We start from the raw sequence: 21,506 nt of genomic DNA on the forward strand, positions 1-21,506 counted from the left end.
TAGAGATTAGGGGTGGGATACAGAGTAAGTAATAGCTTCTATGTACGTAAATCCTTTCTTCCAAAATGGAATTCCACTTAAAAAAAAATTCTGCTCGAGTGATCCCCTGAGATAGACTGTAAAATGGTATGTCTACTCATTGAATGAACACCCCATCTAGAGCAACTGAACGTTCTAATTGTAAGACACAATGTGCTTCTCTGTCTTTATTCACATTTATTTCAAGTGCTTTAGTTTTCTTTTTCCACTTTAATTTCAAGACAGTTATAGATCACTACTGTGGGCAGGATCCAAGACTGAGGCACAATATCTCTCCTTCTTTCCAGGGTTGGCAGGAAGTGGGAACATTGAAAGAAAGCACAGTCAATGCATGTGTGGAGTGAGAGTCTCAATTCACTCTGAAGCTACTGCTCCAGTTAATTCAAGGCAGTGATGACAGGCTTGGGGGAAGACATGGCCAGCCCTTTGGAAACATAAATACCCTAATCATACTGTAAAATGGTGGGTTTTATTAACAGTATCTGGTGCTAACATAAACAACTAAGTGAAGCTCACTTGGATTTTGCAAGCTACTCTTTTTTTTTTCCAAATGAAAAGTGCTAAATTAATATTCCAGAAGTTTCTAGGACTAGATCCATATAATAAAGTACTCAAAAAGTTGCAGGAGTCTTTCTACAATGTCTGTTTCATGTGACTTGGCATGGCTACTGATGAGGACCAAGTAGATTTCCATATACACTTAATCTTTGGTCTTTCCACAGCACTTTCAACTACATAGGCATCTGCTTGGTTTGAACTGAGCAAAGATTTATATTAGGAGGCACTTAATACTGTGAGAGTAAAATTTACACGTTTCCGCCAAGAAGCCTGTGTCTTAAATTAAACCATCTCTGCTATTGTTGGTATGTGCTTTTCATTAACAGAAAATAAAAATGATTTCTTTCAATTGCTGAAAGTTGATTAGGACTCTAAACCTGATATTTTTGTTGAATTAATTTATTATGCTCTGATAATAATATGTCATAATCATAGTGTCACATATAATATTCAAAACATTAAATTAACCCTAAGTTTTGGAGTCATTCTTAATTATTCTCTTTCTCCCATACTATGCATTCATATCACCAGAAAAATCCATCAATTCTATATTCACAGTATACACACAATTCAAAGTCTCACAGCTTTGTCCAAGCACCCTTGCCTCTCACCTAGACTCCTGACTGGTCCTTACTTCCACTCTGATGCAACCAGTGAGCATTTAAAAATATAAGTCAGACCAAGTTTCTATCTTGCTAAAAACAAATCTAGTACTGCCAGTAAAAGCTGAAGTCCTTACTTTGCCTCACCTTGGCCCTCTCTGATCTCATGTCCAAGGTTTTGCTTTCTGTTTGCCAGTACTCCAGCCATACTGCTGCCTTTTTTGTTCCTTTCACATGGTCTTCACTCTGCCAGGAAAGCTCTTCTTCCATATCCCCACATGCTCAACCCCCTCACTTCCAAAATGTCTTTGTCCAATGCAACCATGCCAAAGAGGGCTGCTCTGTCTGAAACAGCACACCCTACATTCCTTACCCTGATATATTTTCATTCACAGAACTATCATCACTTTTCATATTAATTATTAAGGATAATGATGTAAATTATTCGTGAAAAATCCAGTTTTTCCTGGCACTGAGATGAAGTTTCTTCCCATGGTCCTCACAATGATAATCTGAGTGTGAATTTTCTTTTCCATCTGAACTGCTATTTCTTTCTTACATCTATAACCAAATGTCATATTTCTGATAAATCTTTTTTTAGTAGCCTAATACAGCAATAAAATACCGAGCAAATTTAATAAACATTGATTTATCTTTAGTTGCTCCCTAAGTGATAGGCAATATTCACAACACAGAGTTCAGAATTCAGCATGATTTTCAGAAGAGTGTGGTTGTTACTGGAGAGACTGACTACATGAGTTAAAACCCTACCTCTCCCACTTTTCAAATATATGTTACTTAAACACCCAGTGCTTCACTTACCTTATCTGTAAAATGGGTTTTAAATATTATTTTCTTCAGAGTTGTGAAAAATTAAATGAGTTAACTATGTATAAAGTGTTCAGAACAGTACATAGCACATATCAAGTGTTATATAAAGCTTCTTATGATTGTCAATATTAACATGATTGGTAAAGGAAGTCAAATCAGGTCATTCTTCTGTTCAAAGAGTCTAGAGTGGCTTCCTATTGCACCCAGAATAAAATCCAAAGTGTTTACAACCACCTACAATGTGTTATACCACTTGGCATACCACTGCTTCTCCATCCTCACCATCCCAACTCTGTTCCTGCCACACTGGCATCCTTGATGTTGCTTAGACCAAATCAGAGGTTGTATATTTGCATTTCCTCCAACTGGAAAAGTATGTTTTTAATTATCAGCATGTACCCCATCTCCTTCATGTGTCACCTTCTTAGTGAGACTATCCCTGACCTCACTCCCTAAAATTGCACTCCCTTCCATCATCCCCTATCTTCTTCACTGCTATATTTCTCTCTCACTTATCACCATCTGATAAACTATTTATTAGTAGTTTTTTATCATTCATTATTCATCTACCCAGACTGTAAACTATGTAAGATTAGGTATTTTATTGTTTCGTTCATTTCTATATCACCACTCCCTAGAAAAACTACATCACACTTTATAAATATTTGTTGAATGATCAAGTGAAAGAATTGCTTTCAACACAGCTAAAACATTGAATTATTGTGTTACTTACTTTCCGTCAGCAATGTTAACAGTTCTAAAGAGGGGATAGTCTTCTGGGGCTGGTTTTCCAGTGTGGTCTTCATATAGGAAAACAGGTGACCTCCCAACCTCAACACCAATTTGCTGAATACCATGCTCATCATATATAGATAAAAGAAAAGACTGAATTCCTTTCTTGGGTTTTACTGTAAATAATATTGAAAAATCTTCTGGAAAAGCTCCTGCTGAGAAGAGAATGCCAAAGAGTCAGAAATTCCAAATTTCCAAATTATTCCTGGATCATCCCATTATTTTTGAGCTTACTAAGTGGTCTTAACAAGTAACCAAAATTCAAACAGTAATAACAACACAGATTTAAAAACCAGTGGGGAGGGGATTCTACTCATCTTTGTCTGTAATAATTGTTGAAGCTGTATTTAAACTTTACCACCATTCATTTACAGCACAAGGATTATATAAAATTGAATTCATAGTTAGGAAACAAGATCATGATGCCAGTTCAATATCAAACACACAATAAGCACTTTTAAAATACTTAAGTAGAAATTCTGGTGTAAGATTTGTATTTTCTGCCCTTGTCTAATCTATGGCCATCTATCCTTTCTTTAAAGAAGCATTGTAAGGACACAACATATGGAGGTACTCTTTTAGTCATCTCTTCAAAAGCTAAGTAGTTTCGGAGCAGTTTTTCCTATCACACAATGAAGTTTCACCAATGAAAAGCTTATGTCAAGTCTCTTAGAGACTTGGTTACTTTGATTCTAAATTCAAGATAGCAGATTTTTTTTTTCTTTTCCATCTCATCATCATATCCCAAATATCCAGCATGGAGCCAGATCTACATAAGTTCTTAGTAAGCATTTATTAAATAAATATATAAATTAAATGGTTACCACAAGTATATCTCAGATAGTTAAGCAATGACTATTATATATTTTCTTTATAAAAACACTGCATATAAAATTGTAGGTTCTATATTTCAAAGCTAGTTTTACATATATATTTTATTTAATTCTTTTACTACTTTGGGACATAAGTAAAGCAGGCATTGCTATTTGAAGGATGAGATTATTTAAATTAAAAAGTTTTCCATATGCAAAATTGGTATACATGTGCATGTGTAATCAGTGATATCTGGGCCAAAACCAAGAGATTCCATATTTAGTCCATTCATTTCATATTCTATCATGCATTGTAGTGTAAAATAATAAAAACAGTATGAATATGACTGACATGGATTCAAATTCAAAAGACTATAGGAGACTACCAATTTTACTTCTAAGAATTTATAGAGGTGAGAGGGATGCTTGTATGTAAAGATATTATGTTAAGTCAATTCATCAGAACATTATTTATTATCATAAAATGTTAAAATAGCCTGCAATGTTTGGGACTGGTTAAATAAAACACAAAACATTTATATAGTGGAACTCTATGCCGACACTTAAAATAACATAATGGAAAGATGTCTTATGAAATGGAAATTATTTAAAGTATTGTAGAAAGTAAATAAGAATCTGTCACAAAGAAAGCAGTCAATTAATGTTAACTATTTGGTTGTAATCTATCTATCTAGAATCTAGATAGATATCTCCAAACTAAAAAGTGTTTATTTAAAATTTTCAATTTTAATTTTTAAAATAATTTACCAATACAACTTCACTATGTCACAAATAGACCATAAAAGCCTTGATTTTATGGCAAAATATATGAGAGAGAGAGAAAGAGTTTTGTTGGATTTGATTTGTGTCACAGAGATACCCAATTTTATATTTATGAAAATCAATAGAAAAAAATAATCATGTATATAAAATGGAAAGGTAACAAGATACATCAATTAACAAAAACACCTTTTAGCTGCTTACACTACAAATAAAAATCTAGGTAATTCAGCCTATTATTGAGGAAGCACCATAACAAATAAATTTTTTCTTCAAATGAGTAGCTCAATATGTTGAGAATTACAGGACTTCTTTCCCTAAATAGCTCAATTTTCAAATATCTCATACATTGAAAAAGAGATGTTAAAATATTATAAGCTGGAGAAAACAATTTTTTTTCTTTTTTGCAAACACATTATGAAATAAGGTCTACATAGGGACATTTAGAAAAAGAGGAATTTCAGGAAATAGTATATTCACATGGGACTAAATAAGTTGTAACACATTTTAATTAATCATCCAATTTATATAACACAACTTTTGAAAATTGTCAACTTCTAACTACACTAATGAGTACAGTCTTTCAATTATGGAAGTATTTCCAATTTAAAATTAAGAAATAAGATTTCAATGATAATCTTTAAGCCATGGCCTTTAAAAAAGAAAATTCAGTTGTCTAAAAAATCATGATGATGTCAAAATGTTCATAGTATAATCTAGACATCTACCTTAGATTCCTCCCTATAAGATGCTAATCAAAGTTATTCATAATCAACCAAATTTATTAGAGAATTCACTATAAGTTCAACAACACAGATTCAACCACCTAAGATGTGAAATTTTATCTAAAGTAGTAGTGATCAGGGACTTCCCTTGTGGCACAGTGCTTAAGACTCCATGCTCCCAGTGCAGGGGGTCCAGGTTCAATCCCTGGTCAAGGAAATAGATCCCACATGCATGCTGCAACTAAGAGTTTGCATGCCACAACTAAGGAGGCTGCTTGGCGCAACTAAGGAGCTGACAAGCTGCAGCTAAGGAACCCACAAGCTGCAACTAAGTGAATAAATAAATAAATATTTTTTAAAAATAAAACAAAATACTAGTGATCAGTACATATGATGCAGATAAAATGTGGAATTTTGCAGCTTAAATAATATGTTTTGAAATGTATCAATACAAACTAAGAATAAAGCATCCTTGCTGTTAAATGATTGCTGTTAAAGAAAAAAAATGCCATTACTACCTGTAATAAGTGTGTTTAAATAAATTCTATATATGTAATAAAAATCATAATTCACTCTGAGTATATCAGATTCAACACTGATTCGTAAAATGGGCTTTTAACATCAATAGATATTGCATCCATGAACACATTTGAGATGAAAAAAGCACAATAACTTTATTATTTGATTTTAACTTTTAACTTGGAGTCAAAATATTTCCATGCAGAATATGTCTCCCTTTAAATAAAATCTCTTTCTGATGTAGCTTAGTGGTGGGTAGGGTCTTTAAAATGAGGAGTGAAGGTCATTTTGCCTAGTGGGAAAAGTCTAATTTAGTGTTAAAAAAAACCCCACAAACTGTCTCTCCACTTCACATCACCCACAGGTCCCAAACTATGTCTCAGCTTCACATCACCCACAGGTCCCAAACTATCTCTCAGCTTCATATCATCCACAGGTTCTTTGATTATATTCAAATACTTCAGTTTTCTAACTCCTAATCCATAACTTGGATTTAAATATTCCCCTTTCCAGATGGTTATGAACATTAAGATCAATGTATACAAAGTTTCTTACATAGCATCTGTCCTATAGCAGGTGTTCTAAAGAAGCCAGATAGAATTTGCAAATTATAGTTTCTATTCAGTTCACAGGCACAGAGTTCTCAGATATAATAAATTCAAGGTCTCAAATTGGGAGTTTGGGGGACATATACCTTAATTCTACAGAGTATTACAATGACAATCTGAAAACACTTACCCCTACCCCAATGTTGAAGTTTCCGATACTACTGCTTACTTTACTCACTAGGAAAGAAGCTGCTATTTTGTGTTTTCATAATGAAAGAAAACATATTCCAAATAAAATTTCAAAGATCTTTTTTACTTTTTTTTATAAAGAATACTATTCACATATTCACTGTTCAGATTTTTTTAATAGTGAATATGTCATTGGTAATTTTTATTAAATGCCCTTTTATATTATTTGATAAGGAGCTCTATCCTCCAGAAAAATAAGCCTATAATCACTTGTATGGGATAAAATTGAGGTCTCTACCATAGATATCTCTTCCTATCTGAACTACTCATTATTGGAAACACATGCTTAAGACACAAAGTTTTGAGAAGAGGGAAAAATGCTGATATATTCTGTTAACTGACATCCTAGAGGAATACACTGTGTTCTTTTTCCAAGAATAAAACAACAGAAATAATCAATCAAAATAACTACCACACTGGAGGGCAGAAAAACTGATCCTGAGATGGTAAGCCAAATATAAAAAATTATAAACTAACTTCTTGAGTATTTCTAATTTTTCTCTCTTGAAAATTCCCATCCTTTTCCTATTTCTGCATTAGAGTGCAAATAAACAGAAAAGCTGCTTAATTTTTACTATTTAACACTTTCACATTTGATTTGAAAAATATTTCATGTATTTAATAACTATTTTAATTTAATTTATTTTTTTAATTTTAATTTTATTTTAAGTGAGAAAAAATGTACATTGTGTGTATCCCTATATTTGCAGTTTGTTACTTTTGTCCACCACAAATTATTGCAAAACAGGAAATACTTTTGAAGAACCAATGATTTAGCAAAGTAAATGTATTTTCAAAAATACTTTAAAATGTTCTTTCCTGAAAAATAGGTTATCCTGTTTTGTAAATTTTTAGCCCCTTGATTTATAATCTTTCTATCGCTAGAAAAGAGTTTTATGTGAAAATAGGGAACTCAAATTCCTTCAGGTGAAGACAGTAGAGGATAATATGAAGAATTTAAATGATAAATTGTTTCTGAAAATATCCCAAACACCAAAAAGGAATACTTGATAATACAGACAATATTGGCCTTGGCAACAGACAAACCCTATATTAAATATTGGCCTCCTGTAATTTGGACAAATCAAAGAGTCTCAGTGAAACTGAATATCTTCTTCTGTTAAATGGGAACAAGGCCACTCAACTTAGTGAAGTTGTAAGAAAAAATAGTCGATGTGTATCCAATATCAGGCAAATACTCATAACAAGTTACCTGCTTAGAAAATGTGATACTCAGAAATTGTCATTTCACTACTCAACTCCCTTCCCCTACATTATCATGATTTCTAGGTAACTAGTACCATTAGGTCATTTAGTGCTTTCACGGACAGAAAAAAAAAATTCACCAAGTACTTTTCAAATCATTACGAAAAACCCCCTCGATAACTGTGCATTAATAAGCATGATAAAAAGGAATAAGAACAATCAGCAAAGCAGCAGTAGTCATAGTAATAAAGAGAACGTACCTGAAAATAACTGTTTTGTTGGGGCACTGAGTTGCGCTTGCTTTGAAACTCTGTAAGCAGTATCCGAACCTTTTGAATTCTTTCTGTTTGTGCAAAAGCCCGTTGTTTTTGATATTCCCTCTGGAGAATTGTGAAAATCTAGAGCTTTTAGTACATCAACTGGAGTGGCTGAAAAAATAAGTTAAAAATAGGAAAATGTAATTGAACAGATAACCTAATACAGAAATGAGTGTTTTTTAAACAGAGGAAATAGTTTGTAGTCCTACTTCTCAAATCTACTCATCACTTGCCACAGTTCCCTAACATTTAGGTGGTGGGCTGAGGAGTGGAGCAGCAGGAAAAATATAAACTCTGACATTCTCAAACACAAAATATCTCAATCAGAAATCAAATTACAGAGAAGCAAAACAGATGTTGAAAAAACCAACATCTGTATATATCCCATTAATTTCTAATAGATTTATTATTTAACCCTTCATAGCCTAACCAAAGGTGATTTTGAAGATTCAAATTTACAATGAATATAATATATAAATATTGTAAAGTGTGCAGTTACTAAGCCATATCGTATGCCCAAAGTTAAGTTAAAAGACGTTTAAAAGAGTAGGTAACAAAATAAAATACCCTTGTTTTGAGTGCTTTCCTATGTTTGTTATTTACAAAGTATATTGAGTATATATGTGTGTATGTATATATCTTATATGTGTGTACTTGTGTAAGTGTGCATGAATGTCTGTGTCTAGGCATAATTTGCTGATTTTAACCCTCTAAATTTGCCAGAGTAAGTTCATGGACACTGCTTCATGCCTTATGATTTAGATTGGAAGTCCCTGGAGATAGTAATTTTTTTTCCTTTTTATGTAGCTTTAGGGTGTCTAACAGGGCTGTTTGTTGGCAGAAGCATAAATTTCCCATATCCAATCCATTCCAGCTACTTCCTGCTACTATAAAGTGGTCAACATAAAATAAGTTAGGAACCATAAACCTCCCCTTTGTAAGTGTAATCCTTTTGGATAAACTTGATGTTTCCAACAGCTTTATTGGAATATAATTCACATACCATGCAATTCACCCATTGAAAGTGCACAATTTGCTGATTGGCATATTATACTTCTTATACTATTCATTTTTTAAATTGTGGTAAAATATATACAACATAAATTTTGCCATTTTAACCATTTTAAAGTGTACTATTTAGTAGCATAATTACATTCCTAATGCTATTCAACCATTACCACTATCTATTTCCCAAAGTTTTTCATTAACCCAAATAGAAACTGTTTAACCATTAAAGCAATAACTCTCCATTCCCCTCCTCTGCCCAAGCCCTGGTGACTGATAACCTATTCTCTATCTCTATGAAGTTTCCTATTCTAGAAATTTCATACAAGTGGAGTCAGATAATATCCCTCAAAATGCTAAACACAGAAGTATCATATGAGAAAGCAATGCCACTCCTAGGTACATACTCGTACTTAAGTGAATTGAAAGTCAGGACCTAAACATCTGTATGTGAATGATCATTGCAACATTATTCACAATAGCCAAAAGGTGAAAACAACCCACTTTCCTATCAATATGTGAACAGATTAACAAAAGGTGATATATACGCACAACAGAATATGATTCAACTAAAAAGGGAATGAGGTTCTGATACATGCTACCACATGGAACCTTCGAAACATTATGCTACATGAAATAAACCAGATATAAAAGGACAAATGATTTTTCAGACCCTCAAATTCCCTGGTCCACAACTAAATATCTGCTTAATTCACTAAGCAAGTCAAAACGTGAATCATGTAGTGTAAGCATTGTTACAAAAACAGAATTAGGAATCCATATTATTCAGTATACTTATATTCTATTGGCTTTTTATATTTATTCAAAAATAAAAATATTTAAAGAAGGTCATGTGTTGGCCAATGTATCACTGAGCATGTCTGAGACATAGTCCTGCCTGCAAGTATTTAGATTCTAATTAAGGAGGCACTATATATGCCCCAATAATTATGTAGGAGGCAGTATCTACAGTTTTATAGAGATGCACACAGTACTCTTTTGTTCAGAAGAAAAAGAGATCATTTCTGGCTAAAAGTGAGACCAATATTATTGATTTCAAAAGTTTCAGTTATTAGTAAAATAAAATGGAATTGCCATCGAATTTCAACATATGTTGGGTTTTATAAGTACACTATTTCTGGGAGGACTTAGAATGAAATGGGACTAATTCTAAAATCAGGAAATACCATCACCGTGATTTATCACACTCCACAAAGTAGAGAGTGACCTGCAACAGAATGGTGTTCTTTGAAAATTACAATTTCAATTAATACTTTTTTATAATAAGTAGAGTCAGTTATAGAATATATGAATGGATGATTGAAGGAGTGTGTGAGAAATGTGCATCTGGTCATTTCCTTAGTTAGTTAAATTTTAGGGGTATTAACGTCTATACGTACAAACATATATGAATGAAGCTTTGCATAATTTGCCTTTTACCTTATGACAAATGTACTTTCCTTTAATAATGACTGTCCACCTATTTCATCAAGCTTCTGAATGAAAATCAGCACATTATCCAGTAGACTACACATCTTTTCAAATTATTAAAAAGAAAAACAATCTTTTTTTATGGAAATCAGACATATTAAAGGGATGATTAACCCTATCAAAAATGATCGTCTTTAATTTAGCCTTGGAATATTTAAAAGAACAATAACAACATTCAAGAACACTTTTTGCAGGAGTCCTGCATTCAATGGCCAAGTTTTTTAGGCCAACAGAATAGCTACTTTTACATTCTTCTTTTCTCCTATCATAAAACTAAGAAAATAATAACTATATTAGCTGCCATGCCCGGAGAGTCTAACATGCGACAGTCACTGGGCTAAGTTTTTCCTAACATTAACCCTCACAAACTTTGCAGGCCATGTGTTTCTTATTTCCACTATGCAGATGAAGGAACTGAGAACCAGAAAGCAAACTATGGATACTGTGTAAAGTCTGTGTAAAATCAAATCTAGCTTCATTGCACTTCGTCACCTTCATTGCTATAGCCCATAAATTAAAAAAACCGTGAAAAGTAACTTCAACATAAATATAACATATTAAGATTATTTTGAGCCAGTTCATTGATTCCTGATGTTTATATTTGCTTTAAATTAAACTCCGTTCATGCTTCAGGGTATAAATTACTCTTAAGGAGACTGTTTCTAAAAGCACAGCATCTTATCTGCTTATTTTATCTTATCTTCTTGCTCTAAAGCCATTAGCAAAAGTACCTCTGAATAGGGTAAAGACTCCAAGATCCACATGAACACAGCTATGAAGGCTGTAATTCTTCTGTGAAGAAAAGGATGCAGCCCCATGGCCATGGTCCCAAATGCACATCAGTAAATAATACATAAAATTGACCACAACTTTCCTTCTTTCCAAACTATCTTTTAACAGGATGACCTTTTCCAAGAGCACAGGTTTTGTCACATTTGTTAGTTCCTAATTTGAAAACAATGTGATAAAAACACACTCCCTCTACAGAATTCAAAATAAGGGCTCTATTTTTAAAGACTAAAAGTTCTATGTAGAGACATATGATATGAAATAATAATTCACTCTACAAAAAACAACCAAAACATAGGGATATATAATAAAGATTGCAAATAGTTTTTTTTATAAATAGTCATATAAAGTTACCAAAATGTAAAACTCTCTTAATTTTTTTCCTTTCAAGTAAACTAAATAACAAATTAAGCCACTCTGAAATCTGTCTCTTATTTGATGTCATAATTACAGCATTTAACAAATTCTCATAACATGGGTTCTATGGTTTTATACACACACATACACACACGGGGGAACTACTCTTCATATTTTATTAACAAAACTTCAACTGTTTAAAGATTAAAAGCAGTAATTTATTACAGCTTAACTCGATATATCTAAAAAACTGTAATTTCAATATTCAAAGCAATTCTTAAATGTCCCTAATATTTTCATTGTTTCTATGTTGCCAATCTTTATGGTATAGATCATGATTCACATTTCAGATGTATCCAATCAGCACAATATTTTGTTCAATAATATTTTTCCTGTCCTTATCGTATCCTTTTTTTGTTTATTAAATGGGAAAGTAGGATAGCAGACTCAGTGCATTACTACAATAGCCATTTAACTGGTTTCAATGCCTTTTCTCATCAATTTACATACCACAGCTCGAGTGAGCTTCCAAAACTCCATGCCTCCAGTCATTTTGCTTAAATTCCTTCAAAGAACCCAGCTAACTTCCAGATGGTATGCACATACCTTGCATGTAAAATCTTAATGATGTGGACACACCCACTTATCCTTCCAGTTCCACTCTACTGCATCTCCATCCTTTTATCTCATTACCTCTTAATTCCTTCCTCACTCAGTGCTCTAGGCATACTGGACTCAGACTTCACAGACTACTCACCATGTTCTTTCTCCTGTCTCTGAGCTTTTATAAATCCTATTCTGAGGAAGGAGTAGGATATAACTGATCTGCAATGTGATAGCATTCCCTAACTTCCAAAGCTGGGTTAGGTATACTCACTTCTATCATAGTACTTTTTACACTTGGTTTTAATTATTTGCCTACACTTGACTTTTTTCCAAAACTAGAAGAAAACAAGTACAGACACACACACACACACACGGACTATATAAGATATTGTTTAAAAGTGAAACACAATCATGTTAAACATATAGAAGCAACTTCCTCTGAAGTCCATAGCGCTCTCTTATCTTGAAATAAAAATTTGTGAGGTCCTAATATGTCTTTCCTACTGTATTCCGTTGATCTCTTAAACACCTCCACACATTCATTGATTATTCTACCCCAGGTCTTTAATCCTTTTTCCTTGGTGCCTCCAGAGTCTACTTGAATTACTGTTCTAAGCTCACACAGTGCTTTGACTGTTTAATTAATTCCTCCTTTAAACTTCTTCACATGCTCCCATGCCCAGTAAGCGGTACAGAGCAGCAATGCACAGTGTTGGAAAGCCAGACTGGCTTGAATCCCACCTCTGGCGCTTAGCATCTGTATGATTTGTGCTTCAGTTTCCACATCTGTATGAGAATAATAAAAAAATATCTACCTAAAAGAGTCTTTGTGAGAACTAAGTTGGTACTTGTAACAGCGCCTTAGAACAGTGGCTGGGAAAACTATGCTTATAGGTTAAGAACTCCTGCTGCCTATTTTTGTGTGGTACATGAAATAAGAATGTTTTTACATTTTTGCATGGTTGAAAAAAAATTAAAAGAAGCATAATATTTTATGACATGTGAAAATTACATTAAATTTAACTTTCAGTGTGCACAGATAAGGTTTATATTGTAAATACAGCTACAGCCATTCAGTTATACATTGTCCATAGCCGCTTTTGCACTACAAGGACAGAGCTTTGTAGCTGACAGAGATGGTGTGGCCCACAAAGGCTAAGATAGCTACCATGTGGTCCTTTTACGCTGAGTCTTGAATGATAGATTCATCAATGAAGAGGAAGGTGATAGAAATATCAAATATGACAAGACAGTACAGAGTTCAAGAAAATGGAACTAGTCATGTCCTGACAGGACATTGACACTGAATCAATTTAGATGTTCAAAGTCTCCCTGGGGGCATCATGGCTGCTGAGGACTTCTTGAGAAAAATCACATCTCTGCCATGAATATTCACAGCCACAAACTCCAAGTGAGACATCTACACTAACTCTTATCTTCTCCCTCAACCCCAAATTTTATGCTGCAGCTGAAATAAACTTCTTTTAGTTTCTAAAATTTACTGTATTCCCTTTGTTGGAGATTTTTTTCAATCCTTCATCAATTGACTAAGGATAGTTAACTGGTTTTCTTCAACCCTGTCATTAGAATCTCCTGGCGAACTTTTAAAATACATATATGTCTGAGTCCTACTCCAGATCTGATAACTAGGATGACTGGGGTGGGGCCCAGGCATTCATATGTTTTAAAAGTTTCCCAGCCGAGACTAATGGATACCTGAGGTTGAAACCTGGGGAACTCAGACCTAATCAATCATTTGATATCAACCTAGGCATGACTTTCTTCAGGAAATCATTTTTATCACTGCCAGGCAGCGTTATGTGACCCCTTCATATGATCCCAAGTGCCCCATATACCCCCTTGGTTAACTCCATGCTCTATTCTGTTTGTTCGCTTAATTATCTCATTTTCACTCTAGGCTGTGTGCTCTCAGGCACAGTGTATGTCTAAATTATGGTCTTGACTTCCCTGTTACATACTCATGCTACCTAATTTCTTTCACTCGCTCGTTCTCTCTCTCTTTGCTAAGCTTGTGATTTATTAGTTAATGTCTGCCTCCCCCATAGATTGTAAGCCCTATGACAGCAAACATCAGCACAACTGATATTCACTGTAGTATCCATAACTAACATAGCAGCTAACAGTATAGTAAATAATCAATAGAAATATGTGTAATGAATGAATGAGTAAATGAGTAAATGGGCAGCCACATACTGCCTCAGAGTTGAAGCTTCTTTCTTATCAGTCTCAGAAAAAACATGAAGAGGGTTGAAAGTGGCCTTTACAAACAGCACCCTGATGAGCTGACAAGTCTGGTTGTTTCCATTTGACTCACGTTCGGCAAGAACACAGATCTGAAGCGACCTTCCTAAAATATGCTAGATGCTTTCCCCATTACTAGGGAGTCACTCATCCTCACCTTGTACCTCATGTCACAGGCCATACATGAAGCATATCATTAGAGAAAAATAAAAACAAAATAAAATTTAAAAAAATAAAACATAAATAAACCATCTCCCACCCAGTTATGAAATGCTTTGCTGCTCTAGATAAGAATTAAAAAAACCAGTAGTACTACTGTGTTTATATGGTAGTGAGATATAGGACTGACAAAAGAAAAAATGACAGAGAAGTGACTATTTGTTATAATTTAACTACTACCAACACCCTGCTATATTTCAAAATCATAAGAGCCCTTAATAAAGAATCTAAAACATAGGATATGACAAGTGAATAGGCAACAATTAACAACCCAGTTTCTGCAACTGGACTAGCCAAGTCTGGTATGTATTATTTCTATAACTTTGGGTAAGCTACTTATCCCCCTAAGAATTAGTTTCTTCAGCTTAACCAAATTTGAGAATTAAATGAGATAAGGTATTTTAATCTCTGAGGATAGTGTCTAAGCACTCAATAAAAATAATACCTAAAAGCACTATTTCATCAAAATTTTAACCTTTTTGAACATCTCTAATAGTCCCAGTGAGTGCCACCAATGTTTCCCCAGAGTTAAAATTGACTTGATTCCTGTTATCCATTTCCTCTGACTACCCTGGGAAATCTCTCTACAGTCGGTAGAGGACTGAATAGTTTTCTATCTCTCAAGGTCCATTAGATATCATCCATGAAAATTATGCAATGCTTAGCAATCTCTCCAGCATGTTTTTATGTTATTCTAGGGACATAAAACCCCAGGAGGCTTCCCAGAACTTAGACAACTTAAGCTATCATGTTCACTGTTCCATTACCACTCTGTAGCACAACCTGACATTAATACACTGATATCATTGAAATTTTTTCCTTTTCAATAAATTTGTCTTTACATCACACAGACATTGATATAACTATAGATTAACCCTGATGTGTTATTCATTAAAAGGTTTTTAAAAACTAATATTTTAGTGTCTTTCCTCTGATACTATTCCTTCATTTATTTCAAATCCACATATGCTGCATACCAATCTTGAATAAAAAACTAACATGAAGTACTGGAAAATAAACATATCAATATAAATTCAAAACATATCAACCTAAATTCTCCCATATTTAAAAAGGTATGAACATTTGTCTTTAAATGCCTATATGGCACAAATAATGTCATATAAATCACATAAGTGTCCTAAGTCTTTATACAATTCTTTTTGGCTTAAATTACTAGACTTTTTGTCTGTATTATGCAATCTAATCACTGTAGTCAAAAATGTGCAAAATGGGAGAAATGAACTGCTTGACTACATTAGTAAATTGTAAGTATATAAGATTATAGTTGCAGAGTTTACATTAAATATTCCTGGGTATGGGAAGTGTTTAGAGTCCATTTTCCCCCAACGGGTTCTATAATAAACTTGAATGTTTTGCCATGTCAAGCCTATGTTTAGAGAATATATTTGCCCACAGGAAAAAAAATGAATAAAATAAATATAAGCATGTCAAGGCTCAAGTTTTTGAGAAGCAGTGCCTTATAGTTCTTGGAAAAAAAGAGTATTTGATATCAAACAAAGAAAAGCATCACATTGAGAATGACATGGACAAAGACAATATAAAACAGAAGCCTAAAGTTTTAGGAATTTTACAGTTAATATTATCAGTCCAAACACCTAACGAACCTATTGGAACTACCACTTCAGAAAATAAAAACTCAATGATCAAATGCAAATGTACTTCTTACAACTCCATGACAATACCAGCTTTTTTAAAAAAATCAGTTACACAGTGAAATTCAAAATTGGAAAGGTCAGGGAAAAAATACATAATAAAATATTCTGAAGTGGAACTAATGGAAAAATACGACATCCATCAAAATCAATTGCATTCACGTCCCACTGTTCATGATTAATTCTAACTGACTTATCTAGTGGCTAAGAGAAATCCATATGACACAGAATTCCAGATTTTGTGTTGATCAGGAACAATAAATGAATTTGCTTTGAAGAGCAGCATATGTTTACATTTTCTTGATAATATCTAATCTGTCATTGCTTTCTAGGTCTTCAGCTGGGAACATCTCCCCTCTGCTTTTTAGGTGATTTCAAGTCCTGCGTCACTGCTCTGTTAAACCAGTGAGATAAGGTACAAACTCCCATTACTATTTCTACACAACTATAACCTCTTAAGACAACTGGATCAATGTGCATGGTGTCTATCAGACAAGTAAAATGCTTTACTATGTGGAACTTGACTGTTATATTGACTATAAATAGGTAAAATGAAATGAAAAGTCATGGGAACTATTTAGATAAATATGGTCTAGAAGCTGCCCAAATAATTTAACGCAATACTTGTACTCCAAAATTATCTAACTCTACATTTTATGTAAAGGCTTAAAATAAGATCTCAACTTTTAATTTAAATGTTGTTACTTTTTATAAATTACAAATGTTTGAGTAGTCCTAAGGAGAAAAATAAACCAGTGAATGAGTATAGGGAGTGTTAAGGAGACATGGATTTTAATATAAAATAAGAAAGACAAGAAAAGCCTCAATAAGAAGATGATATTTGAGGAAAGGCATAAGCTGTTCCTCTATTCTGATATTTTTACAGAATGGCATTGTAAGCAAAGGGAATAGTAAGTGCAAAGAATCTGAGATAAGAGTTGACCCAAGACATTGGAGGAAATGTAAGGAGACAAATATGCCTCCAGCAAAGGAAATAAAAGGGATATAAGAGATGAGGTTAGAGAAGTAAGGGTGAGGGCACACTGAAGGTAGCTTGTATAGGTCCCGTGGGACCTTTGAGGAGCTTGGATTTTATTCCAAATGAGATGAAAAACCATGGGAAGTTAAGGGGAGAGGAAGAATATCAACCAACTAATTTTTCAGAAGACTGTGGCTGCTGTGTTGAGAACAGACTCCAGGGGCATTGGAGTGGAATCAGAGAGCAAAGAAGCAGTTGCAATCTTCTAGATGTAAAATTTTGTTGATATTGTTTTCTTGGACTGAAAGAAGAAGTACTTTGAGATTATGGATATATTCTGAAGACAGAGCAGACCAGAGTGGAGTATGAGAGAAAACGAGTCAAAAATGACTTCAAGTTTTATAGCTCAAACATCATGACTGATTGTGTTGCCATTAACTGAGATGCAGAAGACTGAGAGGAACAGATTTCAGGAGAGGAGTTCTGCAGTTCAGTTTTGTGCATGCTAATTTTGAGATGAGTTAATAAATGTCATTAGAAATAGCTGAATAGGCAGTTGAATGAGTATATAAGTCTGAAGTTCAGGGGTAACTTCTGGGGTAAAAATAAAACTTTGGGAGTTGACAGCCTATCAATGTTATTTTAAACTGTAACTTAATTAATGATTTGACTTTTAAAAACTCTATTTGCTATAACTTTCCCTGAAAGAAATCATTATGACTTAAACATGCTTATAATAAATATTTTATTCTCTCAAATAATCAAAATAGAGATCTTGGTCCAACATACTAATCCTCAGAAACAAAAATCACTATTTACACATTATGTTCTAAAATATGCTATAATTTGGTTAATAACAAAAATAATCACATTCTGAGGTTTATAAATGTTGGACAACTTTGTCTCATAATAGACTTTATAAATGTGTACATGTTTGTTTAATGTACTCTTTTATAAAATAAGATTATTCATTCACATATTTTTTAACTTTATCATGGCCATAACTTCATATCAAGTGTGACTTAACTGTCCTAATTATCGTTGAGAACCCCAGGTGACTTTACAGTGGGTTGGCTATTCCAGAAAAGGCTGCATGCCCCTGCTTCCCTGGCTATTTGTCAGAGGATCCAATAGTTGCAATCAGTGGAACCACCTCGTCTGTATAGATATCAAAGTATGCACTGACCATGCCATCTTAGCAGCCTCCCTGTACTTTTAAATTAGTCACATGATTCCATTCTATCCAGAAAAACATACCCATACGGTCTTGTGTTATGTGGTCCCTGTCCACACCCCTAAATCCAGCATTTCCCTAGTAACACACATACTCCGTGAGAATGGAGACTGGCATACCATCTTTGTAGTCCTGGCATCTAACATGGTGACTGCACATAAAAGAGAATCATTTAATTATCTCAGTTATTAAACAACCTCAATCCTGAACTTTCTCATATCATAAAAAAGCATATATGAACTGAAAGCTAAAAGCAGAAATAATATCACAACTTTGAGAATGGCGAAGGAAGAACAAATACCAGTTGAGAGTGTGCATTTAAAAAGCAGTGGTCAAAGCTATTAAAATGTTTATTATAAAACTAAAGTTATACTTTCATTACAATTATTTGACTCTAATGTTGAGAAGAGCAATATTTATTGGCATTTAGTTTATCACATGCTATGGGGAGGAGGATTTTTTTTGAAAAGCATTATGAATATCATCATCAGTTGATCTACTACAGTTTCTGCAGAGCCACTTCCGTTTGACAATATGGTATATATCAAATGATTTGCACATAGCAGAGAAACAACTTTTCACTTAACTTCCAGTACCCTGTTATACAAATTAGGCACATCCTCATTTTTGTTTACACTTATTTCCTATTGCAGAAGGTTCATGAACACTTGGTTGTGCATTGAAATTATATGTAAAGCTTATAAAGCAGCTATGCTTGAATTCTGCACAAAATCTACTCCATCAATATCCACAGGGATGGGACTAGAAATGATTGTGATATCAAGCCAGAACTAAGTATCCCTGTCTTCCTGACTTTAGTGAAAATGTCTTGCTTATGAGTTCATTTATTCATTCAATGAATATTTACTGGCCATCTATTACGCTCTAGGTATGGTGCTAGATGCCAGAAATTCTTACATAGGTGAAAAAGATGCATTTGTTGCTTTCATTTTAGCATCAAAAGTATTCTATGATAAGCATTCAGGTTGGAGTTAGTGCAGTGTGCTTTAGGATGTTGTATAGGGTCAATTATCCTAGTCTTCATGATTAAGGAAAGGTGTTCCTAGAGGAGATAATATTTAAATACTGTATAAAAAAAGCAATGATAAGCGGATTGGGAGAGTGTTCAGGATAAAGATCATAGCTTGCTTAGAGGCAAAACAGAGAGTGCTGTTTTCAGGAAATCACAATAGTATCAGCAAAAATCTGTTCAATATCCTTCTGTAGACACTGGCAATTACTGATCTACATAATCTTATGTTCCATCTCAGGTCATCAATTAGGTTATTGAAGAACAATTCATTAGAGCTGCAACCAACAGCTTTACCACTTTGAACAAAAATTTTCCAAATGTTTACTATGTGATAAGTTCCGATCTATGTGCTTAGGACACAGTAAATAAAGCAGATAAAGACATCAATCTTAATGATTTTAGTGTGACTAAAATATACAATGGATAGGAATAGAATATTAAAAATATATAATTTTCATCCAAAAAAATTCTACAACTACAGTCTATTAATCTTATTAAGCACTCGAAATTTTCCATATCCCTTGCTTAAAGATGGTACCTCCTAATATAATAATTATAAGTGTAATATCCAAATTGCTGTCTAACTTGAAGAACTAGTTTACTAAAATAATCATAAAGCAATAAATATAGATAGGCTACTCTTCCTAATAGTCATTAAGCAAAATCAGACAACACTTAATAGCATGCAAAACTGAACTAAAGGTTCCAAAAACGAATATACGACAGGAATTTTCCCAGTTATTACTTTCACAAATGGAAATCATGTAGACAAGTGAAATGATGATTTATGTTGCTGTCAAAGCAAAAATACAACTTCATATTGTATTTTCTTGATCAGATTACTATGTTAAAGCAAACTAAAGTTTTAGAGGTAATATGGTCAATCCAGAGCTTCAAACATTTAAAGATATCTTTGGGGAGAATGTGCAAAACTATTTTCCAGATGAAGAAAGCTAGAAAAAAGTCACAATTCATTCACTTTTGGAGAATGAGTAAAGAAAAGGGGGGAGGGGAGATCTAATTATTGCTAACAACAGGACATGAAAAGGTCACTACACATCACTCCAAGTTAACTAGATTTTAACCTTGTTCCACTCTGCTGAGCAAGGTAAGAAGATAATTAGTAATCTAAATGGTGACTATATCATATCCTGTGCATTCTGGCATCTTGGTAGACATTAGGGAAAGAAACAAAACTAAATCACAGTCATTATCCCGCAGCAACTCCTAGAGAAAGGCTAACATATAAATAAGAAGTTTTAAAAATAATTATCATGTGTGTATGTTTTTTATTTTTTCCAAACATGTATCTTTCAGTTACATTCTCCCAGTTGATTACATTCCAAACAGCTTTTAGATAATCAGATCTGACACTTCTATACTGAAGGTAATAAGCATACTCCCATATATCAATCCCCCAAAGTGGAATAGACCTGTTGTTCCTTGTAATGGATCCTGATTAGAACAGGCAGCAATTTGTAAGTGTCCTTGTTACCTAATGAAACCAGGCCAACCCCAATCTGAACCTTGAACTCCAACAGATACAGCTTTCAACTTCTCCTTCAATTAGTCAAAGGAAATCAAGTAACATTTGCTAGCTTCCATCCGGTCCCCCTTGGGTTATCCACCATCATTAGGGCTTAGGTTTGTCCTTAAAGCGGGAAGAGTCACAGGTCCTCCACCACTGAAATTTAGTGCTTGCTGAAGAGCTACCTGAATTATAACATAATCTTTCACCAGAGTCTCTTTACAGTTTTCCTTTTTCAAGTTATTCACACAATTTACATGATATTTACTGTGGTGCAGCTGCATGATTTGTACATGGATGTTAGGCCCCAGGGCACCCTAATCATAAGCAAAGTCAGGGAGGCTGTGCAAAA

The 21,506-nt window shown here is 33.7% G+C and overlaps 1 protein-coding gene and 1 pseudogene across 2 annotated transcripts in view; both read right to left on the reverse strand.

Moving 5' to 3' along the window:
- The window catches only part of COL11A1 (collagen type XI alpha 1 chain), a 207,414-nt gene that overhangs the window by 178,304 nt on the left and 7,604 nt on the right, over positions 1-21,506 (reverse strand). For both annotated transcript variants that reach the window (XM_057716879.1, XM_057717564.1), the window contains exons 2-3: positions 7,922-8,089; positions 2,764-2,977 (exon numbers count right to left, since the gene is read on the reverse strand). In XM_057716879.1, coding sequence (XP_057572862.1) covers positions 2,764-2,977; positions 7,922-8,089 — 382 coding nt within the window. The remainder of the gene's footprint in view (positions 1-2,763; positions 2,978-7,921; positions 8,090-21,506) is intronic.
- On the reverse strand, positions 18,672-21,501 carry LOC130858672 (superoxide dismutase [Mn], mitochondrial-like; annotated as a pseudogene).

Source organism: Hippopotamus amphibius, chromosome 1, assembly GCF_030028045.1.
Source record: "Hippopotamus amphibius kiboko isolate mHipAmp2 chromosome 1, mHipAmp2.hap2, whole genome shotgun sequence".
In the NCBI taxonomy this organism is placed as follows: Eukaryota; Metazoa; Chordata; class Mammalia; order Artiodactyla; family Hippopotamidae; genus Hippopotamus; species Hippopotamus amphibius.